The sequence below is a fragment of the Scyliorhinus canicula genome, chromosome 14 (genome assembly GCF_902713615.1).
Source record: "Scyliorhinus canicula chromosome 14, sScyCan1.1, whole genome shotgun sequence".
Taxonomy (NCBI): domain Eukaryota; kingdom Metazoa; phylum Chordata; class Chondrichthyes; order Carcharhiniformes; family Scyliorhinidae; genus Scyliorhinus; species Scyliorhinus canicula.
Window position 1 is genome coordinate 85,085,076 of NC_052159.1, and position 23,142 is coordinate 85,108,217.

Genomic DNA, 23,142 nt, shown 5'->3' on the forward strand with positions numbered 1-23,142 from the left:
CTCCTGCCCGGATGGGCCTAAGTCCCGCCGCTGGGAGGCCTCTCCCGCCGCCGAGGTTTAAACCACCTCTGGAACAGCGGGCTCAGCAGCGCGAGAAGGCCCCCGGGGTCCTGGGGGGGCGATCGAACCCCGGGGGGTGCCCCCACGGTGGCCTGGCCCGCGATCGGGGCCCCCGGCTCAGACTCCGGGCCAGTGCCCTGGCTGCACTATTTTCTTCCACGGCCTCCACCATGGCGGAAGCGGAAGAGAACCCCACATCGCGCATGCGCCGGCAGTGACGTCAGCGGCCAGCTGTCGCTGACGTCACTGCCGGCGCATGCGCGGACCGGCGAAAGCCTTTCGGCAAGCCCCGCTGCCGGGGGCGCCGGTCTTTTGCGCCGGTCTTCTGGTGGCAACCGCTCCGGAGCGGGGCTGGCCCCCAAAGGTGGGGAGAATTCCCCACCTTTGGGGAGGCGCGACCCCTGAGTGGTTGGCGCCACTCCCCTACTCCGGGACCCTCCGTCACGCCGGTTAGGGGAGAATGCCGCCCCATATATCTTGTAGATAGTGGAGAGGCTTTGGAGAATCCGGTGAGTTATTTACTGCTGAATTCTCATGTCTGACCTGCTCTTGTAGCTGCTGTATTTATATGGTTAGTCCAGTTCCATTTCTGGTCAATTGTAACCCCCAGGATATTGATAACAGGACATTTGCAATGGTAATGTTATTGAATGTCATGGGGTGATGGTTAGATTCTCTCTTGTTGGAGATGGTCATTGTCTGGCATTGTGTGGTGTGAATTTTACTTGCCGCTTGTCAACCCAAGCCTGGATATTGTCCTGATCTTGCTGCATGTGGACAAAGACTGCTACAGCATCTGTGGAGTTGTGAATGGTGTTAACATTGTGTAATTGTAAATGGACATCCCCACTTCATACCTGATCGAAGGAAGGGCATTAATTAAGCAGCAGAAGATGGTTAGGCTTAGGTCATTCCCCTAAGGAACTCTTACAGTAACACCCTGGGACTGAGATGATAGACCTCCAACAAAAACAACCATCTTCCTCGGTGCTAGGTATGATCCTAACCTGTAGAAAGTTTCCCCCTGAATTCCCATCGACTCCAATTTGTTAGGCCCATTTATGTCAAGGGCAGTCCCTCCCACCTTACCTCTCAAGCTCAACTCTTGTTCGTGCTTGCTCTAAGGCTGGAATGAGATCAGGAGCTGAGTGGGCCTGGTGGAACCCTAACTGAGCATCGGTGAAAAGGTTATTGCTGTGTAAATGCTGCTTGTTAGCACTGTTGGTAACAGCCTTCCATCATTATGTCGGTGATTGGGATTAGACAGGGCCAGTAATTTCCCAAATTGGATTTGTTCTGCATGACACAGTGATTTACCTATGCTTCATTGATCAGTATTTGCGATCCACAATGAGCTCTCCTCAACATCGGGGACACCAGATGCAGATCAGGTGATTGCTTTACTGAGCCCCCCATGTTCAGTCTGCAACTGTGACTGAGTTTCCTGTCACTTCTACCATTTTAATTTTACATCCCAATCGTACTCTGACCGTGCTCTCCTTTTGCCTCCAGTATTGTTCCAATGAAGCTCAGGAACAGCAGCTCACCTTTAGTTAAAGTGCTTTCCACCTTCTGAACTCCACATTTTTGAGTTCAGTGATCTCAGATCATAACCACTGCTCCAGTTTTTATTCACTCAGCAGCTGCTGATTCTGTTATTCATTTAATCCCTCTTACCTTCTCCGGTAATACAGACATTGCCTTTTGTTCGTTCTATCCCTTCCACCCACATTTTGTGCCTTTTGTAGCAGTTTTCAAGTGAGTACATAACTCTCCAGTCAAACAAAAATCTGAAATGTTAACCGTTTCTCTCCGGGCATGAATTCTGATGTTATCATTCGTATCTCCTTTTGAGGTGTGCAAACCACAAAAACAGCATAAATATCACTTATTTGTCATGATATAGTTCAGCTGTTTTTCAGCAAAATATTTGTTATTTGAATTGCTCACTGAAATTTGTACTCTTGGTTAGACTGAGCTCATTTGATCAGTATTTCTAATATCTAGGCTGGAATTTGACAATTGGGATTCTCAGTTCCCGCTGGCAGCGCTCTCCTGCCTGTAGGTTTCCCAGCGGCACGGGGTAGCATCAACAGGAAATCCTATTGACAAGTGGCGGGAGTAGAGATCCTGCCGCCAGCGAACTCTGCACCGCCAGGAAACACGCGTCTGGCTGGTGTGTGTGGACAATCCAACCCCTGGTCAGAAGTTATTGGTGCTGACCCCCAGGGTAGGCTTGCAGCTTGGAAGGGACCGTGCATTAGAAAATCAGTGAAACGAGCGAGTGCAGCTGTTAAATAGAACAGGACACTGGGCTTTGGGCTTTCTGATAGCTGTTGGGAGAACAGCAGTCAGTGCATCCTGAGATCATATTCAGGCAGGTTTCTGCTTGTCTTATAGATTTCTGTGTCATACTGTTTGGCCTCCTCTGATATGGGTGTAACCAGGCCAAATTGCCAGCTCCTGGATCTCAACAAGGAATTGAGATTGACTGCCAAGATTTCTCTTCATACTTCATTAATGTTTATATAGTGGGCATGTATCTGTTTTTGCTGAAGATTTGCTCTGTCCTTTGGAATAAGCCCAGGACTTCCCAAGAAAAAAGCACGGGGCAGTACGGTGGCACTGGGGTTAGCATTGCTGCTTCACAGGGCCAGGGACCCAGATTCGATTCCAGTGTGGAGTTTGCATGTTCTCCTTGTATCTGCATGGGTTTCCTGTCTCTGCTCCGGTTTCCTCCCACAGTCCAAAGATGTGCCGGTTAGGCGGATTGGCCATGCTAAATGGCCCCTTAGTGTCCAGGCATGTGCAAGTTGGGTTACGTGGATAGGGTAGGGTTTCCCTGGGGAAAATGACAAGAAAATTTGGCACACCATTCATAATCATCTTAGTTGTCAGTGTATTTACAGGTTTGCTTTGACATTGTTGAGAGAGATTATTTTCCATTAAAGTGCATTTCAAGAAGACTAGCAAAAGCCACTCTTGTTCATACTTAGGGATTGGGTGCAATTCTCCAGAAACGTTTCTTAAGTATGCTCGCGAGCGGGAATTGCCGCGAGCTTCCTGGCGCTCGGCCCAGCGAGGCCGGCAATGCAATTCAACATTAATTGGCCCACTTAACAAGGCCTCATGGACTTCTCGTCGCAAATGAACATTCGCCAGATGATTCACTGGGACCGCGCTTGGCAGCCCCCCCACTAACAAGGTCGAGCAGCACTTAAACTGCACTTGCTGAGCCAACATCAGCCAGCTCGCACTAATGGCGCCGAGGAGACCGACTCCAAGATTCAGGGACACTGAGCTGGGGAGGCTCCTGGACGCGGTGGAGGCCAGTTGGGATGTACTGTTCCCCTGTGGGTCCCAGAGAGTTAGCCACAAGGTAGCCAGTGCTGCCTGGGATGAGGTGGCGCCAGCTGTCAGATTGGGAAGTGTGACCAGGAGAACTGGCCTTCAGTGTGGTAAGAAGGTCAACGACCTACACCGGACAGCACGAGTGAGTAGACACCAACGCGCCACCCGCTCCTCCCATCCACCACCACCACAGTGAACCATGAATGTGGCTAACGATGCTCTCTGTGTTTCCTCATGAAAAGCTCTCTCATAACCGTCGGGAGAGAGCCCAGACAAGTAGAGGGGTGCCGGACTTAAGAATCCTAAACTCCTTCAAGTAACATTCCCTAGAGGTGACTGGGGTGGCCAAGGACAGATCGGTCACCCACGCGGAGGCTGGCGGACGCTGCAGAGGTGAGGAACAACCGGGCTCCACCTGGAGGACCTGCCAAACGTGAGTTGTTATTGCCTTACTGACTGACCCATCCCCCCCCCCCCCCCCCCCACTGACCACATGTCCATTCTCCCGCTTCGAGGGCACAATCTGGTGAACACCGTACCACTGATGATGCACACCAGATGGAGGCAGGAGTCCCCAGGTGAGACAGCAGTCAGAGGGCTGCTGGGTCCCAGCCTGATGCTGAGCCTGTGGTACAGAGGTACCCAGAGCTGATGGAGACAATAGGGAGTGACTGGGATATTCGGTGGGGGATGTCAGTGTCACACCAGCAGATCCACAGCCAATAGGAGGAGTCTCAGAGGCTAGGGGTGCAGGAAATGGCGTCAACAATGAGTGGCACCGAGGCCAACACTGCTAGGGTACTGGCCACAGTGGAGAGCCTGGTGCACCATGTCGGCACCATGAGTGAAGGTGTCCAAGGCATCGCTCGGTCAGTGACGGCCATGCCTGAGGGTCTCAGCAGAATATCTGACTTGCTGGGGGATGTCACCCAATACCAGTGTGGTGAACGTATTATAGTAACCATTCACCACTGTACTACATTGTATCACGCTGTTGCCCATGTGGGTTCCACCTATGGACCATTGTATGCACTACATGGGTTGTATCATGTTGGTGCCCTTGTGGGCTCCACCCCCTTGAGGGGAGGTATAAAGAGCAGCTGCCCTGTAGGCGGCTCTCATTGCAGAGCAGTCGCAGGCAGGCACTGTTCTAGTTGATTAAAGCCACTGTTCACTTCAACTCTCTGTCTCATGTGAATTAATGGTCGCATCAACCAGGCTGACCTGGATGAGGTTCTGCGGGGCATGCACTGCTCTCGGGTGGGTCTGGCTGAGGCGCTGCAGAACATGGCCCAGTCACTGAGGAGCATCGCCGAGGGTGTTGACACAATGGTGCAGACCATGGGGAACCGCCAGGGCTGGCAAAGCCAGATGACGCAGGGACAACCGGGGCTCGAACCAGCTACTCCTCCATCCCAAGGTGAACCCCAGGACCGGGAGGGAGGGCGCTGAGTACCAATCTAGTCCCTCCTTAGGAGTGCAATGGTGGCCACCAGCCCCCCCCCCCCCCAGTTCCACTCCTCCTTTGATGAGTCTCTGTCTCGAGGTCAGCACACGGGACAGGGCGGCACGGCTGTGCATGTGCTGCCGACAAGTGAGCTGGACCCCTCCGGCCCCAGAGTCCTCCTGCCGGGGGCATTGAAGGCCACGGGATGACGTTGGTAGCCTCCACCTCAGATTTGCATTATGGGGAAACACCTAGACACAGTGGTAGAGCTAGGGGGGGGCTAGGCACATTGAGCATCACTGAGGGCATTGTGGAAGGTGGGGGGTTGGTTAGGACACCCTCCAGCCATGGACATGTCCCTGGAGCTGTATCTCAACCCCTGGGTGTTCGGATATTGCATGTGTGGTGTTGCCTCCCGCATTATTCAAGCACAGTGTCCAGGCATCAGGGTGTGATTGGGATGCTGGGCAATGACTCCCACATACTACATGACCCGCCCACCCACTGGAATCCATTTGGCACCTGTGAAGTGCTGATTTAACCACGATTGCCAATTCCTGATTAGCGATTAGCCTTCAGCCACGCAGCCAGAGGTCTCAGCAGTTGGTGGGGGTTATGGGTAGTTGTTAGGGCAGAAAGGGGACAAGAGTTGTCCCCAGAATGGGGAAACGATCCAGGGGTTGGCATGGTGATGCCGTGAGCGGTTGCCTCCTGGTTCCCCACCCTCCCATGGCGGCCCACCCCCAGCCGAGGGTCTCTCACCCCCCACCCCCAACCGAGCGCTGGGGTGGCAATCCCAGTGCCCCCGGGCTCATTGCCTGTGAGCAAAGATGTCTACTCACCTCCTCAGCTCCCCACAGAAGCCCTTCCTCCAGCTTCCCATTTTTCAAAAGGAAAACTAATTGGCGCCAGCGTGACCACTTGATGGGGAGGCCGCTGAATGATAGGTTGGATACAGGATGGCTACTGTTTATTGTGTGGAAATGGGGCTTAAATGGTGATAATTGGTTTCTCATCACACTATAGGAGTGACCGGTTGCATCGCAAACTGTTTGGCGCCTGGCACAGATCTCGTTTTTGGCCTCTCCCGCTATTCACTGGCCTCGTTTCATTTGAGCGAGACCATAACAAGGCCTGAGAATCGGGCCCATTGTTTCCTGATGCATATCTTTGTACGTTTTCTTAACTTATCATCAGACCGCTGCTTGCTTCATGTGTCCCAGCAAGGTGATTGTTCCCTGGATTGCCAAACTGACAATTCAGCCATTTTCCATGTGATGTATGCTCCGTGCAAATGGAGCAATTAAAATGAGGAATCCTGGCATTCGTTCAATCATTTATATTTTCTATTTGTGTAATTAATTGGCTCAAAATTTGAGGGGAAGCAATGGTGTCATAACTGTGTTTCACCGTGATTCACCAAAATCTATCTTCAATAGTGTTTGAATAAATCAGACTCGGATTCAACAAATGGATATTTTGCAAATAATTGCAGCATTGGGCATCGTTCACCAATTTTCACGTCGAAGGAATGTTGGTCCTTATGACTGACTGGCTGATGATAGCCACATCTCAGTTGGGGTAAAGTCCGCCTGAATCAGTCATTTCAGTAATCCAGCAGCAGCGCATAAAATATTTGTTTTCATACCTTCAGCTGGATTGCTGTCGGGAGATGGTTTTCCTTCAAGACTAATGGAAATGTGGGGATAATAATCCAGACAATTGGCTTAATTAGTCATTTTCTTTTTGCTTCATTTTGTTTGGCAAAATGGTATTTCATAACATCGGTGTTTTCCTTGCTGAAAATAAAATCGGGCAGTAATACCGTCATGGTTCAATGGGTAAAACTCTTGCCGTATATTAAAAATACATCTCCAACTCGCCTTAACATTTGGGGCAAAATCCTGGAACCCCCTCTCTAACAGCACAGTGGGTGCACCTTCACCTCCAGGACTGCGGCGGTTCAAAAAGGCAACTCGCCATCACCTTCTGAAGGGCAACGAGGGATGGGCAATAAATGCTGGCCTAACCAGCGATGCCTACATCCTGTGAATGAATTTTAGAAAATGAGGATGATTTCTATAGAGGCAACTCAAATCGCTGGTTAAGTGCTGAAAAAATTGTTTCAACAGATATTTGAGTACATTCTTCAATATTGGGTAATATTGTGAAGATCAACAGGTGTTCTTTGCTTTTCTGAAGTGTTTTAAAAAATATTTTCAGACACTTTCCATACATTGAATGGATTATTTTTTTTAAATATAGGCAAATATACTGTTGGCTCTTTTCATCTTTCACAACTGTACTGACATGGTTTATGATATGAATAGCTATTGTTATTTTACAATTTGTAGAGACAGTACCCCTTTTGTTTGCCTTTATTGAAACAGCAAATGTCTGAAACGCCTACCCGGATATTGCTAATGCTACAGCTACGAATCTGTGATCTTACAAAACTCAAATATAATTCAAACGATTCTGGGTGAACTGAAACCGTGGTCAGCAGTTTTAGTTTTCTCTGAATAGGGGATGGTTTAGCCCAGTGGGCTAAACAGTTGGCTTGTAATGCAGAACAATGCCAGCAGCGTGGGTTCAATTCCCGTACCGGCCTCCCCAAACAGGTGCCGGAATGTGGCGACTAGGGGCTTTTCACAGTAACTTAATTGAAGCCTACTTGTGACAATAGCTATTATTATTATTATTATTATTATTAATAAAATAAATGCCACTTTTTCAATGTCTTTCTCCCAGATAAAGATGTCTGTCATCTTGGCAAAGTACCTTGCAGCAAACTTGCAAGTAGAATTTTTCATTCCCTCCACCTTGCACAAACTGGGAATTCAGCACGGTAGCCTTATCCCTAGTTTGCATTGCATCGGATTCAATGATGCAACTTACCATCAGGGTGCTGGTAAAATGTTGGTTTCCTCATCTGAGGCTTACTCTTCTCCTCCTGCATCCATCCAGACAAATCATAGCTGACCGGGCCTGGCCCTCTCCCTTAACCACGCTCCCTGTACCTCTCTCCATTCTGCCCCCTCCTAAAATCACGATAGAATTCCCCTTTTCCCTGCCTCTTCCCCCACCTGACTCCGTATCCAACGGATCATTTTCCACCATCTCCAGTGTGATGTGACCACCAAATACATCTTCCCCTTTCAGTTCCGAAGGGACTGTTCCTTTTGTGTTAACTGGTCCACTCTCCAGTCACCTCCAACACACTATCGTCTTCCCGCAATATTGCTTTCCACACAGCAACAGGAGATGTACCATCTGGCCTTTTACCTCTTCTCTCCTCACTGTCCTGACAGTCCAGACATCCATATACTGCTTCCAGGTGAAGCGGTGATTTGTGTGCACCTCTTTCAATCTAGTCTACTGCATTTGCTGCTGACAATATGGTCTCCTCTATACAGGGGAGACCCAATGCAGATGGGTAAAAGTATTCAGTCTGTAAGCATAGCCCTGAGCTTGAGGTGGCCTGCCATTTTAATTCTCCATCTCGCTCTCACACTGACATTTCTGTCCTCTGCCTACTGCACTGTTCCAGTCAAGCTCCAGGAACAGCACCTCGTCTTTCGATTCGGCACTATCCAGTCTTCTGGGGTCAAATTTCGGTGCCAATTTTGTTTCCTTCCTTTGTACCTGCTCTAGGTACATCTTTTGTTGTCCTCTTCTCATTCCCTTTAGCTCTCCTCTCCCTTGGCTTTCACCCTATCACAGTGATGTACCATCAATTGGACGCGAGACACGATGAAGATCCAAACTGTGGCTTTAATCAGCTAGTTGTTAGCCTGGTGGTCGACTACCGAGATTGGCCGACCGCCGGGAAACCTGGGTACTTATACCCCGCCTCGGAGGCAGGGTCTGCTTGCCTCTCGGCCAATTGCTGAGCAGTCACATGACTAGTCCCAGCCAATCAGACGAGAGGCACATGACCAGCCAGAGCCAATGGGAAACCAATGCTCTGCACCAATGGCAGTGCTCCCACTCATATCACCAGACACAGATCCTTTTTGGCCATGTCCCCTCATCCCTTGCTCAAAACCTACTACTTTTCCCAGTTCTGATGTCACGGACTGGAAACGCTAACTCTGTTCCTCTCTCCATAGATGCTGCCATATCCTGTTTGAGTTTATCCAGCATTTTGTTTTTTTTTAGTTCAGATTTTCACAGTATTCTACTTTGTATGTAGTTTCCCAACGCAAAAAGTGAACTTGCATTAACAACCAGAATGTGGTGCTATCCAACTAACATGAACTTTCATGAATGTTATCACGTAGGAGTTAATTTTTGGAGCTAGCGCATGCATATGCAGTTATTAACATCACTAACCAAAGTCTGTTCTTTCAACAGCAGATCGCAGCTCACCATGGTAACGGTGCCAGCACTGGTCATTATTCTTTGTTCCATTAAGCACGTGATAATGCTTAAGGCAGAATGGCAGAGAACGAACATACCTGCTGTTTTGCCTCAGGAAACCGTTTTACTGGAGAGACCGCAATTTAAGGGCAAAGCAAAGCTAGAAGTAACCTCTTCATGTGAATTAGAGTGCCACAAAAGGGCACCCCTACCAACATATGAAGACCTGAAAGAATATTTGTCATATGAAACTCTGTACCTAAATGGAAGCAGAACTCTCACAAGTGTGGACATCTATGGTTTCAATGCTGCCGATTTGGTAAACAAACAGAATCATAGCAGTGGTCGAAGAGCAAAAAGACAGATCTTTGGGCTGGACGGCAGATTCAGCATCCTGGCCAAAAACTTTCTGTTGAACTATCCTTTCTCGACATCTGTGAAAATCTCCACAGGTTGCACTGGAACTTTGGTAGCTGAAAAGCATGTCCTAACTGCTGCCCACTGTATTCATGATGGCAAAAACTATGTGAAGGGTGCACAAAAGATGAAAGTTGGATTTTTTAAACCAAAACAAAAGGAAACTGGGAAAGCCACAAATAAAGCCACCTCCATTTCTCCAGAGAAACCCAGATTCCATTGGATACGAGTAAAACGGACACATGTTCCAAAGGGATGGATCAAAGGTTCAGCGAATGATATTGGCATGGATTATGACTATGCACTGCTGGAACTAAGGAGGCCTCACAAGAAACCCTTCATGAAAATAGGAGTTACTCCTCCGGTGGGAAGGCTGCCTGGTGGCAGGATTCACTTTTCTGGATTTGACAATGATCGTCCAGGCAATCTTGTTTATCGTTTCTGCTTGGTTAAAGATGAAACCTATGACCTCCTGTATCAGCACTGTGATGCGCAGCCGGGAGCCAGTGGCTCAGGCGTTTACATCCGAATGTGGAAAAGGCACAGTCGGAAATGGGAGCGAAAAGTGATCGGAATTTTTTCAGGCCACCAATGGGTGGATAAGAATGGTGTGCAGGAGGATTACAATGTGGCTGTTCGGATCACTCCCCTGAAATATGCACAGATCTGTTTCTGGATCAAAGGAAATTATGTTGATTGTAGAGATGGGTGAAGTTTTTTTGGCTCTGTTTTTAAGATAGTATTGTGCAAGCTGGTAAACTCCTGTATCACATACAAAAATATTCAATTCTGAAATTCACTTCACTGTGGGCTTAGCTCTGTCACTGGTAGTGCAACGCCAGAGAGCAAAGTATTGCAACAGCGCTAAATTTAAAAATAGGGTAAAAAGCTTTTTAAAGGTAACCTTACTGTGGTGGCATCTAAGTCTCCCACTAATAGTTTATTTTTGTTACATTTTGGAACTCAATTAAGATATGTCATGTGTAATGTCACAAAGTTTGGAATAGTTTCAGTAACATTTTAGTATAATGAGATGGCATTAAATGCCTTTCGGGTCTTAATTACAAAGATTTATAAATATGTTGTAGCACTTAATACATCTTCAAATGAGCTTAGATATTTTAAAAGGTCGTTTTATCCACACTGAATCATTGCATTAAATATGGAAACAGTATCTTATCAGACAAATGTAATTTTGACAGAAAGTGTTGAGATACTTTTCAACCCCTCCCGCTTTTATAAGCCTGCCCATTTTGAGTTCCTAGGTATGGAAGCAGTTGTTATAGGAATGCAGTTTTGTAAATGTTAAAACCACTTCCTGACATTGTGTTGTGTGTTTTTATTTGGTTTACCGTGGACTAGAATTCAAAAGCAAAGCTATTAATGACAATTATGTGGAAATGTGTAAAGCGATATTTAAGATCTTATCAGAACCTGTCAACTCCATTGCCTTCACCAAGTTAAGCATTGTAAACGTGTATTTTTATTGGATGAGTGAAAGCTTGCTTGACATTAGCAGGCAATCAACATAAAAGAGGAACATTTTCAAAGTGGTCCTTTCTTTTTTTGATCCGTTCCTGGGATGTGGGACTTCCTGGAAAAGTCAGTATTTATTGTCCTGGGGAATTGATGGTCAGCTTTTTGAATAGCTAGCATCCGTATGGTGAAGGTATTCCAACAAAGCTGCCAGATAGGAAGTTCCAAGATTTTGACCCAGTGAAAATGAACAAGCGACAGTACATATTAATACAGGATGACATTTGACATTGACGAAAGTTTGGAGCTGATGGTGTTCCTATGCACCCGCAGTCCTTGTTCTTCAAAGTGGTAGGAATTAACTGATTTGGGAGATGCTGCTGAAGACACCTTGTCAAGTTTTTGCATCCTGCAGATCATTAGATGGATGCTGTAGTGAGTGCATGAGTTGTCGAGCAAGTGAACTGCTTTGAACTGGACAGTGTAGATATTAGTGTTCCTCTACCTGTATTTGCCCAATCTCAGTATGTACTTATTGACACCAGATCAATTTTGCGGCATTCCTATTTTTAGGTCTTCTCTTTCTTAGACATCGCGCTCCCAAAAGGTGATGTTTTATGGGTGGCCAATCGACTTTCCATTTGGGTTATCCTCAAGGAACATATTTCGGTGTCAACCCAAGGCCGGGTTCTTCCATCCTTTCAAATGAGTTTCTAGTAATGATTTTGGAAGGGCAGTATCCGTTTATCTCCATTACTCTCATTACTGGCTATCTGATTTAGACACCTAATGTATTTTACTTTTTCTATAATGTTCCCAGGATAAGGTATGTTTACTGATCTCAATTAGAAAGTAAGTGCAACCAGAGAAAACTACCACTTCCTGTGAAAAGCTGTGATTATCAATAACGTTGTTTCCATGACTATCCAACTAATATTCAGAGTCCTTCTGGGATGCTGATGATCAACACCACAAGTAAGTGCTCCAAAGAGTGAAAGTTTCTTGCTGCCGTTCTGATATTTGTTGATAAATGATGGCATTATTAACTTGCATTAATTAGTATTATTGATTTACTAGATTTTCTTAATGCTCCAAATTTGTCCAACATTTTGTAATCCTGTATATTGTTGCAAACTATATTAACAACTTGTAAAGCACTTTAAACATAATGTAACTTCCCCAAGGCACTTCACAGGAACATTCTCAAACAAAGTATGACACTGAACCACATCTGGTGGCACAGTGGTTAGCACTGCTGCCTCACAGTGCCAGGGACTCTGGTTCAATTCCAGCCTCGGGTAATTGTCTGTGTGCAGTTTGCGCTTTCACCCCTTGTCTGCGTGGGTTTTCTCCTAATGCTCTGGTTTACTTCCACAGTCGAAAGATATGCGGGCTAGGTGGATTGGCCATGCTAAATTTCCCCTTCATGTCCAGGATGTGCAGATTAGGTTATGGGATTAGGGGGATAGGGCAAGGTGGACATGGACACTTGTCAATGGGCAGAGTGCTCATTCTAAGGGTCGGCGCAGACGCTATGGCGACATCCCGATTTCACCTATGGGGGTGGGCCAGTTGCATTACAAACTGGCGCCCGGCCCGGATCTTGTTTCTGGACTCTCCCGATATTCACTGGCCTCGTTACGTTTGAGCGTGAGGTATAACAAGGCCATGGTTTTGAGTACTTTGTGTTTCAAATGTAAGGTCACCTGACATAAAAACCAAGGTATATGAATGGACATCACAAAGACTATTGGGGCCAACAAAGTGGAAAAAATAAATTACTGTTTTCAATTAAATAGTCATTTAGCAGTGATTAGTTCTCTTGGAAACTCACCCTGGTTTTGGAACAAAGCGCATTTATGAAGAGAACGCATCTACAAAGAACAAAGAAAAGTACAGCACAGGAACAGGCCCTTCGCCCTCCAAGCCTGTGCCGACCATGCTGCCCGTCTAAACCAAACTCTTCTACACTTCCTGAGTCCGAAAAAACAAAGAAAAGTCCACCTTTTCAGTTATGTTAAAACTAGCTAACTATCCCATACTGTCTGCTGGCACTAAATCCTGTAACCTCGCTCATATTGGAAGGTAGAATGTCTGGATCACAACAATAATGGGCCTACCAAAAATCCTTTCTGTTTTTTAAATTCTTTTTTAATTCATTTACTTATTATTCCTCCATGTTTAAAAAGGTGGCTGAATAGAACACAAATTACAGTGGTGGTGTGATTGTCCACTTTATTACCAATGTCAATAGTGGAAATTCAGAGCCAGGACCCAACCTAAATCCAGGGGGAAACAATTGACAATCTCTAGATCTCGCATTGCTTCAGTTTGATACTACAAGGCGTGCGACTTCAGCCCAATATCTAACATATATTTCCAAATTATCTGCCATTAATTTTACGCATTTTTGAAGAATGGGTCCTGCTGTTGACACTAGTTACATTTTAACTGCTGGTAGAGGGACTCTGTCCATGCATGGTTAAAAATGATCTGTTCCCAGGCATTGTAAATCGGTTACTGACTAGCTGGAACTGGCAATTGCGACTTCCTGTCTGGATGAGTGAATCAGAATGCATGATCGTTAGTTCTTTGATTCTGAAGTCAATGCAATTAAAGTATGTCTGTGATCTGTCTGAGGTTATTCATTGAATATGATGGGACATGTGAACTGAGGTTATTTGAAACTAGTCAGTATGTTGCAGCAAAGCCTTGTCTCTGTTGCAACAATGGGAATTAATATAGTCTTGTGCTAGCAAATACCATTACTGTTAAATTTATTGATGTCGGCCAGCATGATTGACCTGAGCAATTTTGTAATTTGACCATCGAAGATCAACTTGAGTATCATAGTTCCCTCAAATCCTTGCAGTTAGATCAATGACACCATTGATTACTTATCCCACCAGGCGTGATTACATTCACTTGCCTTAACATGAACATGAAGTAATGATAATGTGAATTAAACATCTTGATGCTGTGCCAGCTGACTTTCCTGCGGCTCCATGAAGTGAATACCTATTCAAAAGGAAATGAGCAAGTTGCTGTTGGCTAGCGAAGACAAAGATACACTTATTTGGCTGTAAAATATGAACCATGCATGTGTAATTGCATTTGAATAAAACAGTATATTAAAAAAAGCAACGTGAATGTAAAAGTCAGCGTCAAGATTTAGTTTTAATGCTCAGTGTGCAGAAAAATGATCACAGTATGTGTTGTGTAAAAGGTCTGAAACTTCACTTTATTCAGCAAGTTTAACAAAGGGTGAAATATATTACAGTATTGCTTTTTTCATACAGCTTCCAGTGGATGAAATATCAACATTCATACTGATCTATAAACTTATCAGAAAAGGTTTTTGTGCACAATGATCAAAGTTTTTCATACTGCAAACATGTATACCTTATTGTTTTTAATATCCAGTGGCTATTTATCTTGGGCTTTGAATGTAGACCATTTCTAATGCAATGTATGTCAATGAATTAATCAATAAAGGAGTGAAAAGGGTAACTTCATTTTGTATGTTTAGCAATTGTTTGAATTGTGCTTCAAAATTTTATGAGTGCCAACTTTCGTAGTAGGATGCACATCCTGGAGATTACAGATTGCTTATAGCATGAGGAGTTAGAAATGTCAGCACAAAGGGAGGCCATTCAGTCCATTCCACCAGTGGCATCTCACCTTCAGATCAGAGTGTTCTATCCTTTTATCCCTTTTCCTTGCTCTTGTGTTTAATTCTTTCTTGGATGGTGTGACTGACTTGCCTTCATTTTAGATTATCCTAATAAATCTTCATGTGAAAATATATAACTAGAGCAGCAACTTGTATTTATATTTATTTGTCTGGAGAAAACTAACCCACAGCGTTTCACAGAGGTGTTATCAGGCAAAAATAGATGCTGAGTTAAAGCTGGGAAATAATATGAGAAAGGGCCAAAACTTTGGTGGAAAAGGTGGGTTTAGCAAAGAAGGTGTAAGGAATGAATTGCTGAAACTACAACCGCCAATGTTACGGCAGAGTGAAGGGATACATGAATAGCTGGGAATGCAGAGTTCTGAAGGGGTTGTGGAATTGAAGGAGGCTAGAGAGAGGGAGTGAATCCATGAAAAAATTAAAAACACATTGATAAGAAAATTGGAGTGCTTGGAACAGAAGCCAACCTAACTTAGCAAGGATAGGGTGGCGATTGAGCAGGATTTGGTGTGGGATAAGAAATAATAGCAATATTTTGGATAAGCTGAAATTTATACAATGTGAAAGATGGAAGCTGAGCAAAAAGAAACATTTGGAAAGTCTGGAGGTGACAGTGAGGTGAATGAGAGTTTCAGTCACAGGTGGGAAGAGGCCTTTCTGTTTCTAGCATGAATTGCAAATTTTAGACCAACGAATGGGAATTATCTTTTACAATCAATCTTCTCAAATCATTTCAAAATTATTTCATAAGAATTTTAATTGAACTTTTTTCTATTCCAGTGAATACAATGCTGATTTTTTTTTTTTTGTATGTCCATTTATCATCCCAGTATTGCATTTTCTTCATGGTTCCAAATTTATTTCCATAATTGGACTGGGATAGCTGTCTCTAAGGACTATCTGATTGCTGAGATTCTGTATTTCTTGCTTAGCAGTGAGCATGAGCCATGACTTGGTGGAGAGGGCTGATGCCCAAGCTTTCGTTTCCTTCGTCGCACACTGAAGAATCCTGCTCGGCTGGCGATCAGCAGCACCACCCACAGTTGCAGACTGGCTCGCTGACCTCTCGGAATTTCTCCACCTGGAGGAGATTAAGTACGCCATCCGAGGGTCAGAGGAAGGCTTCCTAAATGCATGGGGGCTGTTTGCCGGCCTGATCCAGAACCTGTTCAAGGCCAGCACCAAGCAATAGTTAGGAAAACGGGAATGTTAGAAATAAAAGGGAGGGGAAAAAGAAAAGAAAGACGGGGGCACCATTGGGAACGCGGGGGGGGGGGGGGGGGGGGGGTGAAGATAAAGGGCTGGAGAGACACAAAAGGAACAACGCGGGAGGGAGGGGGCACACATGGGAAACACGGCATAAGCTGATGGGGGGAGAGGAGAAAGAGTGGGGAAAGGGGAGAGGAAGGGGTGAAACACCCCTCAAACCAACAAGGTGGGGGGGAGGAGCATGGGGGGAGACACACCACATGCTGAGCCAGATGGCGGTAGACTGTATACAAGAAAACTGAAGAGAAGGAAAAGACAAACCTGTCTGTATTGTACAGTGAATAAACACGACCAGCAAAGTACATAATTGTTTATCATTTTTGAAAATGCCAATAAAAAAGATTTTTAAAAAACCATGAGCCCTAGTTCCTCTCTTGATATCTACTTCATGACTGGGAATGCAACATTGTCAGACACTTTGGGCGGGATTGTCTCAGCCCAGGGCTGGGCCGGAAAATCGCCGCGAATCATGCCACGCCGCCCCGACGCAATTCCCCGCAGACCGGAGAATCAGTGCCATTGGCACCGGCGTGGTCGACGTGGCATTGGTCGGGGGCTGTTCTATGCACCCCCCCCACCTCCACTGATTCTCAGCCTGGGATGGGCCGAGCGGCCATAACAAATGTCTGGGTCCCGCTGGCGCCGTTCTAACCTTCTCCTAGATGGCTGGACCTCGGCGTGGAAGGGTCCGGGTGTAGCCTGGGGGGGGGGGGGGGGAAGAGAACCTGTGTTGTGGCCTGGCCCGCGATCTGAGCCCACCAATCGGCGGGCCGGCCTCTCGGGCTGGGGGCCTCTTCTTCCGCACTGGCCCAGTAGCCCTGCACCATGTTGCGTCGGGGCCGGCGCGGAGAAGGGAGCCACTGCACACTGCGTTGACGCCAGTGCCTCTGCGCATGCGCGGACCCCGCGACGCCCAGTGGACACCGGGATCAGCAGCTGGAGCGGCGAGGGTCGCTCCAGTGCCGTGCTGGCCCCCTATAGGGGCCAGAATTGCTGATCCTGAGGCCATGTTGACGCCAATGGGAAACGCAATGGCATTTCTGAAGGCGTCAACACGTAGCCTCAGGATCAGAGAATCCCGCCCTTTTTATTTTTATGTACCACTGCAAACTAAACGCCAACAGATACCGTCTTCTCCATGCAGATTAACTTCTCTAATACTCCAACTTGGCATCCTTCCCTCAATTATCATTAATTTCAATGTATCTGAAACATTTAATCGGAGGGTTTGGAACAGGAGCCAATCTAGCTATCAACCTCAGTCTATGTCCTCACCCACATTGCTGTCTCCCTCCCCAACATCTTCAAAATTCCATTTCCTCTTTATGCCTAACAATGCTTTTTTGTTTGATTTTTAAATTGCCCATTTTCTTACTCCACTTTTACCCTATCTTTTGCAAATTATTCAAATACACTTTACTCATTGGATATTTCTTCTCTGTACCAGTAGTTGCTCCTAACTTCTGGAATTTCTTCACTAATTCAGTTATTTCACATCTCTTCCCTCTCTTTAATCATTCCTTTAGATATTGGGGCAGCAAGGCGGCACAGTGGTTAGCATTGATGCCTACAGGACTGCGGACCCGGATTCGAATCCCGGCCCTGTGGAGGTGTGGAGTTTGCACATTCTCCCCGTGTCTGCTGGGTTTCGCCCCCACAACCCAAAAAGATGTGCAGGATAGGTGGATTGGCCATGTTAAATTGTCCCTTAAATAGAAAAAATAAATGTATTCTCTAAATTTATATATTAAAAAAAGAAATTCTGATATTAAATTTGGATTAATCACCACATTCAAAAAAGACATGAAAGAAAAGTACGAAGAATGATCAGAGAATTGGATTGGAGATTCTGGTTCGGAGTGCAGACGTGGGGCTGGATTCTCCGCCCTGCTGCGGCCATTTCTGTTTCAGCACACCGGCAGGATGTTCCATTATGCTGGCCAGCCAATGGGGTTTCCTATTGTGGGGCAGCCCCACACCGTCGAGAAACCCCCAGGCTGCCGGCAAAATGGAGCATCCCGCCGGCGGAGAATCCAACCCATGGAGGGTCGACAACTCTATTGGGCTCTGCAGGAATCTAGGAGCTTATGTACTGGAAAGACAAACCACAAAAGTAATGCAAATGCAACACCATCCGCAGAAGAAACATTTCGGCCACATGCTTAGAATATCTGCACGGGCAGCACGGTGGTGCAGCGGTTAGTACTGCTGCCTCACATAACCAAGGACCCAGGTTCGATCCTGGCCCTTGGTCACTGTCGGTGGAGTTTGCACATTCTCCCTGTGACTGTCTGGGACTCACCCCCACAAACCAAAAGATGTGCAGGGTAGGTGGATTGGCCTCGCTAAATTGCCCCTTAATTGGGGAAAACATTTTTTTTAAAGAATATCCTTATGTTCATGTGCTCTTATTATTATGCAGAGCAGGGAGGTACCCACTGCAAAGGCCATTCTAGCTCCCCCTTTGGGGTCCAGGAATTTGACAGAGACGAATGGAATTTTGTTAAGTGTTGCTCGAGACTCTGAGAACCTTCGTAAAATTACAAAGGAAATTACTATGGTAATGATGCAGATTACTTCTGCGCAGTTTTCTGTAACTTGACCAAGCGTAAATATTGACTAACTGTCATGTACCAGCGTGCTACAAAGTGAAATAAAACTGCTGAATGCTGCAAGCTGTTTTTCACAGGTAAGGAAGACCCTGGGCCAGAATGAAGCATTACTGAAAAACAAACAATTCTCTCTGACATATGAAAGTTAATTAGTGTATATAAAAAATGAAGGTAGCTGAACTGGATATGGTAGTATTGATGATACCACCCTATTAACAGGCTTGATGAACAGCTCTAAGCATTAACAACTGATAACAAGCCCCTGAAAGTTAGTTTGTAGGTCAATGGTGGGACTTATGAAACTAAGCAAGGGAGCAACATAAGATGAGATAAGGGATGCGGAAACAAAAATTTGATTGATGAAGTTTCAAAGGCAGGTGCAAAGGCAATAGAAGGTCACAGAAGCTGGATAACAGTTGGGCAGAGAAAGAACTCCATATTCTGTTAGGTATTTTGTGCAAAAACAAACATTTTTTACAACTTGTTCTCATCTGATCGTTTTCATCGTTTAGTGCCTTTCCATGTATCTAGTTCCCTTCTCTGTACTGTACTGTTCTATGTTCTTCTTAGGCCTTTCTTATTTTAAACAATGACTTCTATGAAGTTACATGGCTCGACATATACTGAGTGGCTTCTCAACCAGCCTGGACATGATATCAGAACATTTGTTCACAAAAGAATCTCATTGATGACATCTGGACATGTAGGCCTTCTTTCCTGAGCTACAGAATCAGATTCCATACACACACTGCTGTGAATTGACTTTGGGATAAGTAACTGTGGAGGTGTGCAGGGTTTTTGCCCTATCACTGTGATGCATGATCAATAACTCCCGAAGCGAGATTGTAGGACAATTGAAGGCTTTATTGAACTAGATGTTTCCCCCAGCAGCGCAGGTACAGAATGCAGCAGCTAGGGAAACACAGACTCTTATACTCCGCCTTACTGGGCGGAACCAGCAGGCAGGCTTCACCAATGATCTTACAGTATCAGGTTCCTCCAACCCAGGTACCGTAATACCCCTCATACCGACTACCACACATTAATTAATTTGTTAGAAAGCACAATTAGCACCTTGGAATTAACCAACAGCAACTTACTTGGAAATGATTCCTGGCTTTATCAAAGTTTATCCAAGTTATTCTGATTCATCATATTTTAGAACACACCAGATTTCAAGTGGGAAAATGAAATATAGTTACACCAACAGTGGAAAGACGAATGTCAGAACAATTGAAATGTCAAAGGTCAATGCTGTGAATCTGCTTCTCCAATTCCTTACAGATATCGGATGGTGTTGGTGACCCCACAGCAGCAATGGATATGCAGACACCTGTCGGAAACATTAGGAGGACTGTGCTTAGGTACCCTTCCCATATCCATACACTGTATATATACCCCCTTGCGGTGCTGGTGGCAGCCCAGGTGACCAGATACCAGAGAAGGCGGCAGCAGCGTCGATGCAGGCTGGATTGGCACCCCATTTGTCGAGGGTCAGCCTGCAGCCTGCAGACCGGCCATCAGGCTGAAGAGAGACCCAGAAAATTAGGCCTGCGACAGCCCATGTTATACACCCATCAGGGAGAGTTCTTTATTGACAGTGTGGCCACCGAAGATGGCTTTCTGCAAGGGATGCTGGGGGAAATGGCCAAGTTCGAGGACAAGCAGGCTACACCTCAAATAAATACTAAAGTATCTCGGGTAGGAGATACAGAAGTCTGAGAACACGCACGAACAGACTCAAAAACAACTTCTTCCCCACTGTCACCAGACTCCTAAATGACCCTCTTATTGACTGACCTCATTAACATTACACCCTGTATGCTTCATCCGATGCCAATGCTTATGTAGTTACATTGTATATCCTGTGTTGCCCTATGATGTATTTTCTTCTCATGTACTGAATGATCTGTTGAGCTGCTTGCAGAAAAATACTTTTCACTGTACCTCAGTACACGTGACAATAAACAAATCCAATCCAATAAAGCTCTTGTAATCCAGACTCTTGTAATAAACAAGAAAAATGCCACTTCCAGGCCATCCCAGGACAATAGGACTTGCATGTTAATTTCACCCATCCAACAGACACAACGGCACCTGCCTTCCTTATTTGGAAGGCCTACTTGGCCCAGACACCTACGGACATGGCCGGTAAGGGCACACCTCACCATCAAGGTGGCGGATCTTGATTGGACTTGATTGATCAGGCTGATCAAACCCTGATCGATTGATTGATGATCCACCTGGGACCACTCAAATGGGTTCGAAATCTACAAGGATAAATGATGCTGCGCATCCCTACGATCTCTCTCTGTGCAGCCGCAACCAACCAATGGTAACCTTCACCGGCCAACGGGAGGAAGATCATCACACGACAAGGTAGACCAGAGCCAGGAACCGACCAGACCAAGGACCGAACATTGAGGACTACAGGATTCAGGACAACAGAGAAAGGTCAATATCTGTCTGCTACTTACTAGTCACTCTGAAAGTTAAGGTCTTGTATGAGCTTGCTCTGTAGTATAATTTATGTTGAGAATGTGATTGTATAGCCATAATATTGAGCTCATGTGAATAAATATTGATTGTTTAAAGAAACAGACTTGCAATCATTAGTCCAACATATACAGGTTAAGGCACACTGTTGTTTAGAAACAACAGGAAGAGATTCCATTCCCTGAATGTTCAACTTGTGTGCGCCCACCACCTCCAGATCATGCACATGTGTGCACACTTCCCAGGAAGTGTGCACAACAGCCACATCCTGGGACACTCGGAGATCGCTGGCATCTTCGAGGACCACCCCAGGATGACAAGTTGGCTCTTGGTGAGGTATGGGATACCTGCTGAGGTCCTGGCTGATGACACCAGTACGGGGGCCAGAAACTGAGGCAGAGACCAGGTATAACGAGCACCAAGGGTACACAGTAGCACAGTCATCAGCACTGCTGCTTCACAGCGCCAGGGTCCCAGCTTCGATTCCCGGCTTAAGTCACTGTCTGTGCAGAGTCTGCACATTCTCCCTGTGTCTGCGTGTGTTTCCTCTGGGTCCTCCGGTTTCCTCCCACAAGCCCCGAAAGATGTGCTGTTAGGTGAGTGGTCATTCTGAATTCTCCCTCTGTGTACCCGAACAGGCGCCGGAGTGTGGGGTCTAGGGATTTTCACAGTAACTTCATTGCAGTGTTAATTTAAGCCTACATGTGACAATAACAAAGATTATTATTATGTTGCCACCTTGATTCTAGGAGAAGATGTGTAGGCATGAGAGAGGTTAGTTGTGTATTTGAGAATTCTATAATTAGAGTTGTATCATTGTTTATTTTAGCAACTTTGTACTTAGGAATACTTTTGAGTCAAGTTTAAGTGGTGTTAATAAATCAGTTTTGTTAATTTACTTCGCTTGATTTTTTTTGTTCAACACTATGCATTCAAGACTCCCAGACAAAGGAAGCAGACGGCATCACAGGCATTACCCCTGACATCCTGGCAAGGTTCCAGGTTGGCACTGCCAGGGTGTCCGGGTGTAAGCCCTGCCTCCAGCCGCCCGGGGGGGGGGGGGGGGGGGGGGTTGCTCCAATGGCCTTCGAGACCCTCTGAGTGGCCATCACATCATGCCTGGTCTCCACTTGTGGAGACAAGTACTAAGACCAGAGCCTGGGTGAGGCCTCGGGGATGCAGCCGGTGATTCCGGGAGCTTGGAGAATGTGGCCTCAAACTGTCCATGTATATATAGATGAGCCTAATGGCTCACTTAAATATCATTACCTGGGACACGCCCAATAGGGGCATGATCCAGATCACGGCTGGCGCCGTGGGTCGAGTTACTCGGGTGGTTTTATGCTCGGTCAAAGCCCATTTTGGGTGCCTCCTGCAATGCTCCCAGTGCAACGGGATCGGTGCCGGGTGCAAAGCGGTGGCAAAATTGCCCCCCAAAACCATACCCTCTTTCAGTGGTCCATAAACTGAAATATCTTAGCTGTGGGATAGGCTGCATTTTAAACAGTAGTTATATGAGATCCCACAGAATCAACACAATCTTCATTAGCTCCATCTCCTATTTCTTGTTTTCGGTAACATGAAGGCAGCCTATTTGAATTCATTGATTCACAAAGGGAAAAGCTGAATGAAATATTCATAATGGATGAATGTTGTTCAAATTTTGTCTCAAGCAAATTCTTGGATACTGTTCCTTGGTATTTCAAGAGTGACATGTGAACTCTCAGTCTGCACAATGTTTTGTTTTACATTATCACTGAACTTCAATCAGGTATACAGCGCAAAGACAAAATATGTGGGTTCTGGAAATCTGGAGTAAGTATTCTCAGCATTTTCTGTTCTCTGTTGAAAGGTCATCAACCTGAAATGTTGACTCACGTTTCTCCCTCCACAGCTGTTGCCTGACCTGTGGAGCTTTTCCAGTGTTTTCTGTTTTTTATATTCAAGATATATCACAT

At 45.9% G+C, this 23,142-nt stretch overlaps 1 protein-coding gene across 1 annotated transcript in view; it reads left to right on the top strand.

Moving 5' to 3' along the window:
- The window catches only part of LOC119977335 (serine protease 23-like), a 28,296-nt gene extending 17,109 nt beyond the window's left edge, over positions 1-11,187 (top strand). Inside the window, exon 2 of the mRNA XM_038818120.1 lies at positions 9,215-11,187. Within this exon, the coding sequence (XP_038674048.1) occupies positions 9,231-10,349 (1,119 nt within the window). The 5' untranslated portion in view covers positions 9,215-9,230 and the 3' untranslated portion in view covers positions 10,350-11,187. The remainder of the gene's footprint in view (positions 1-9,214) is intronic.
- The last annotated feature ends 11,955 nt before the right edge of the window (positions 11,188-23,142 follow it).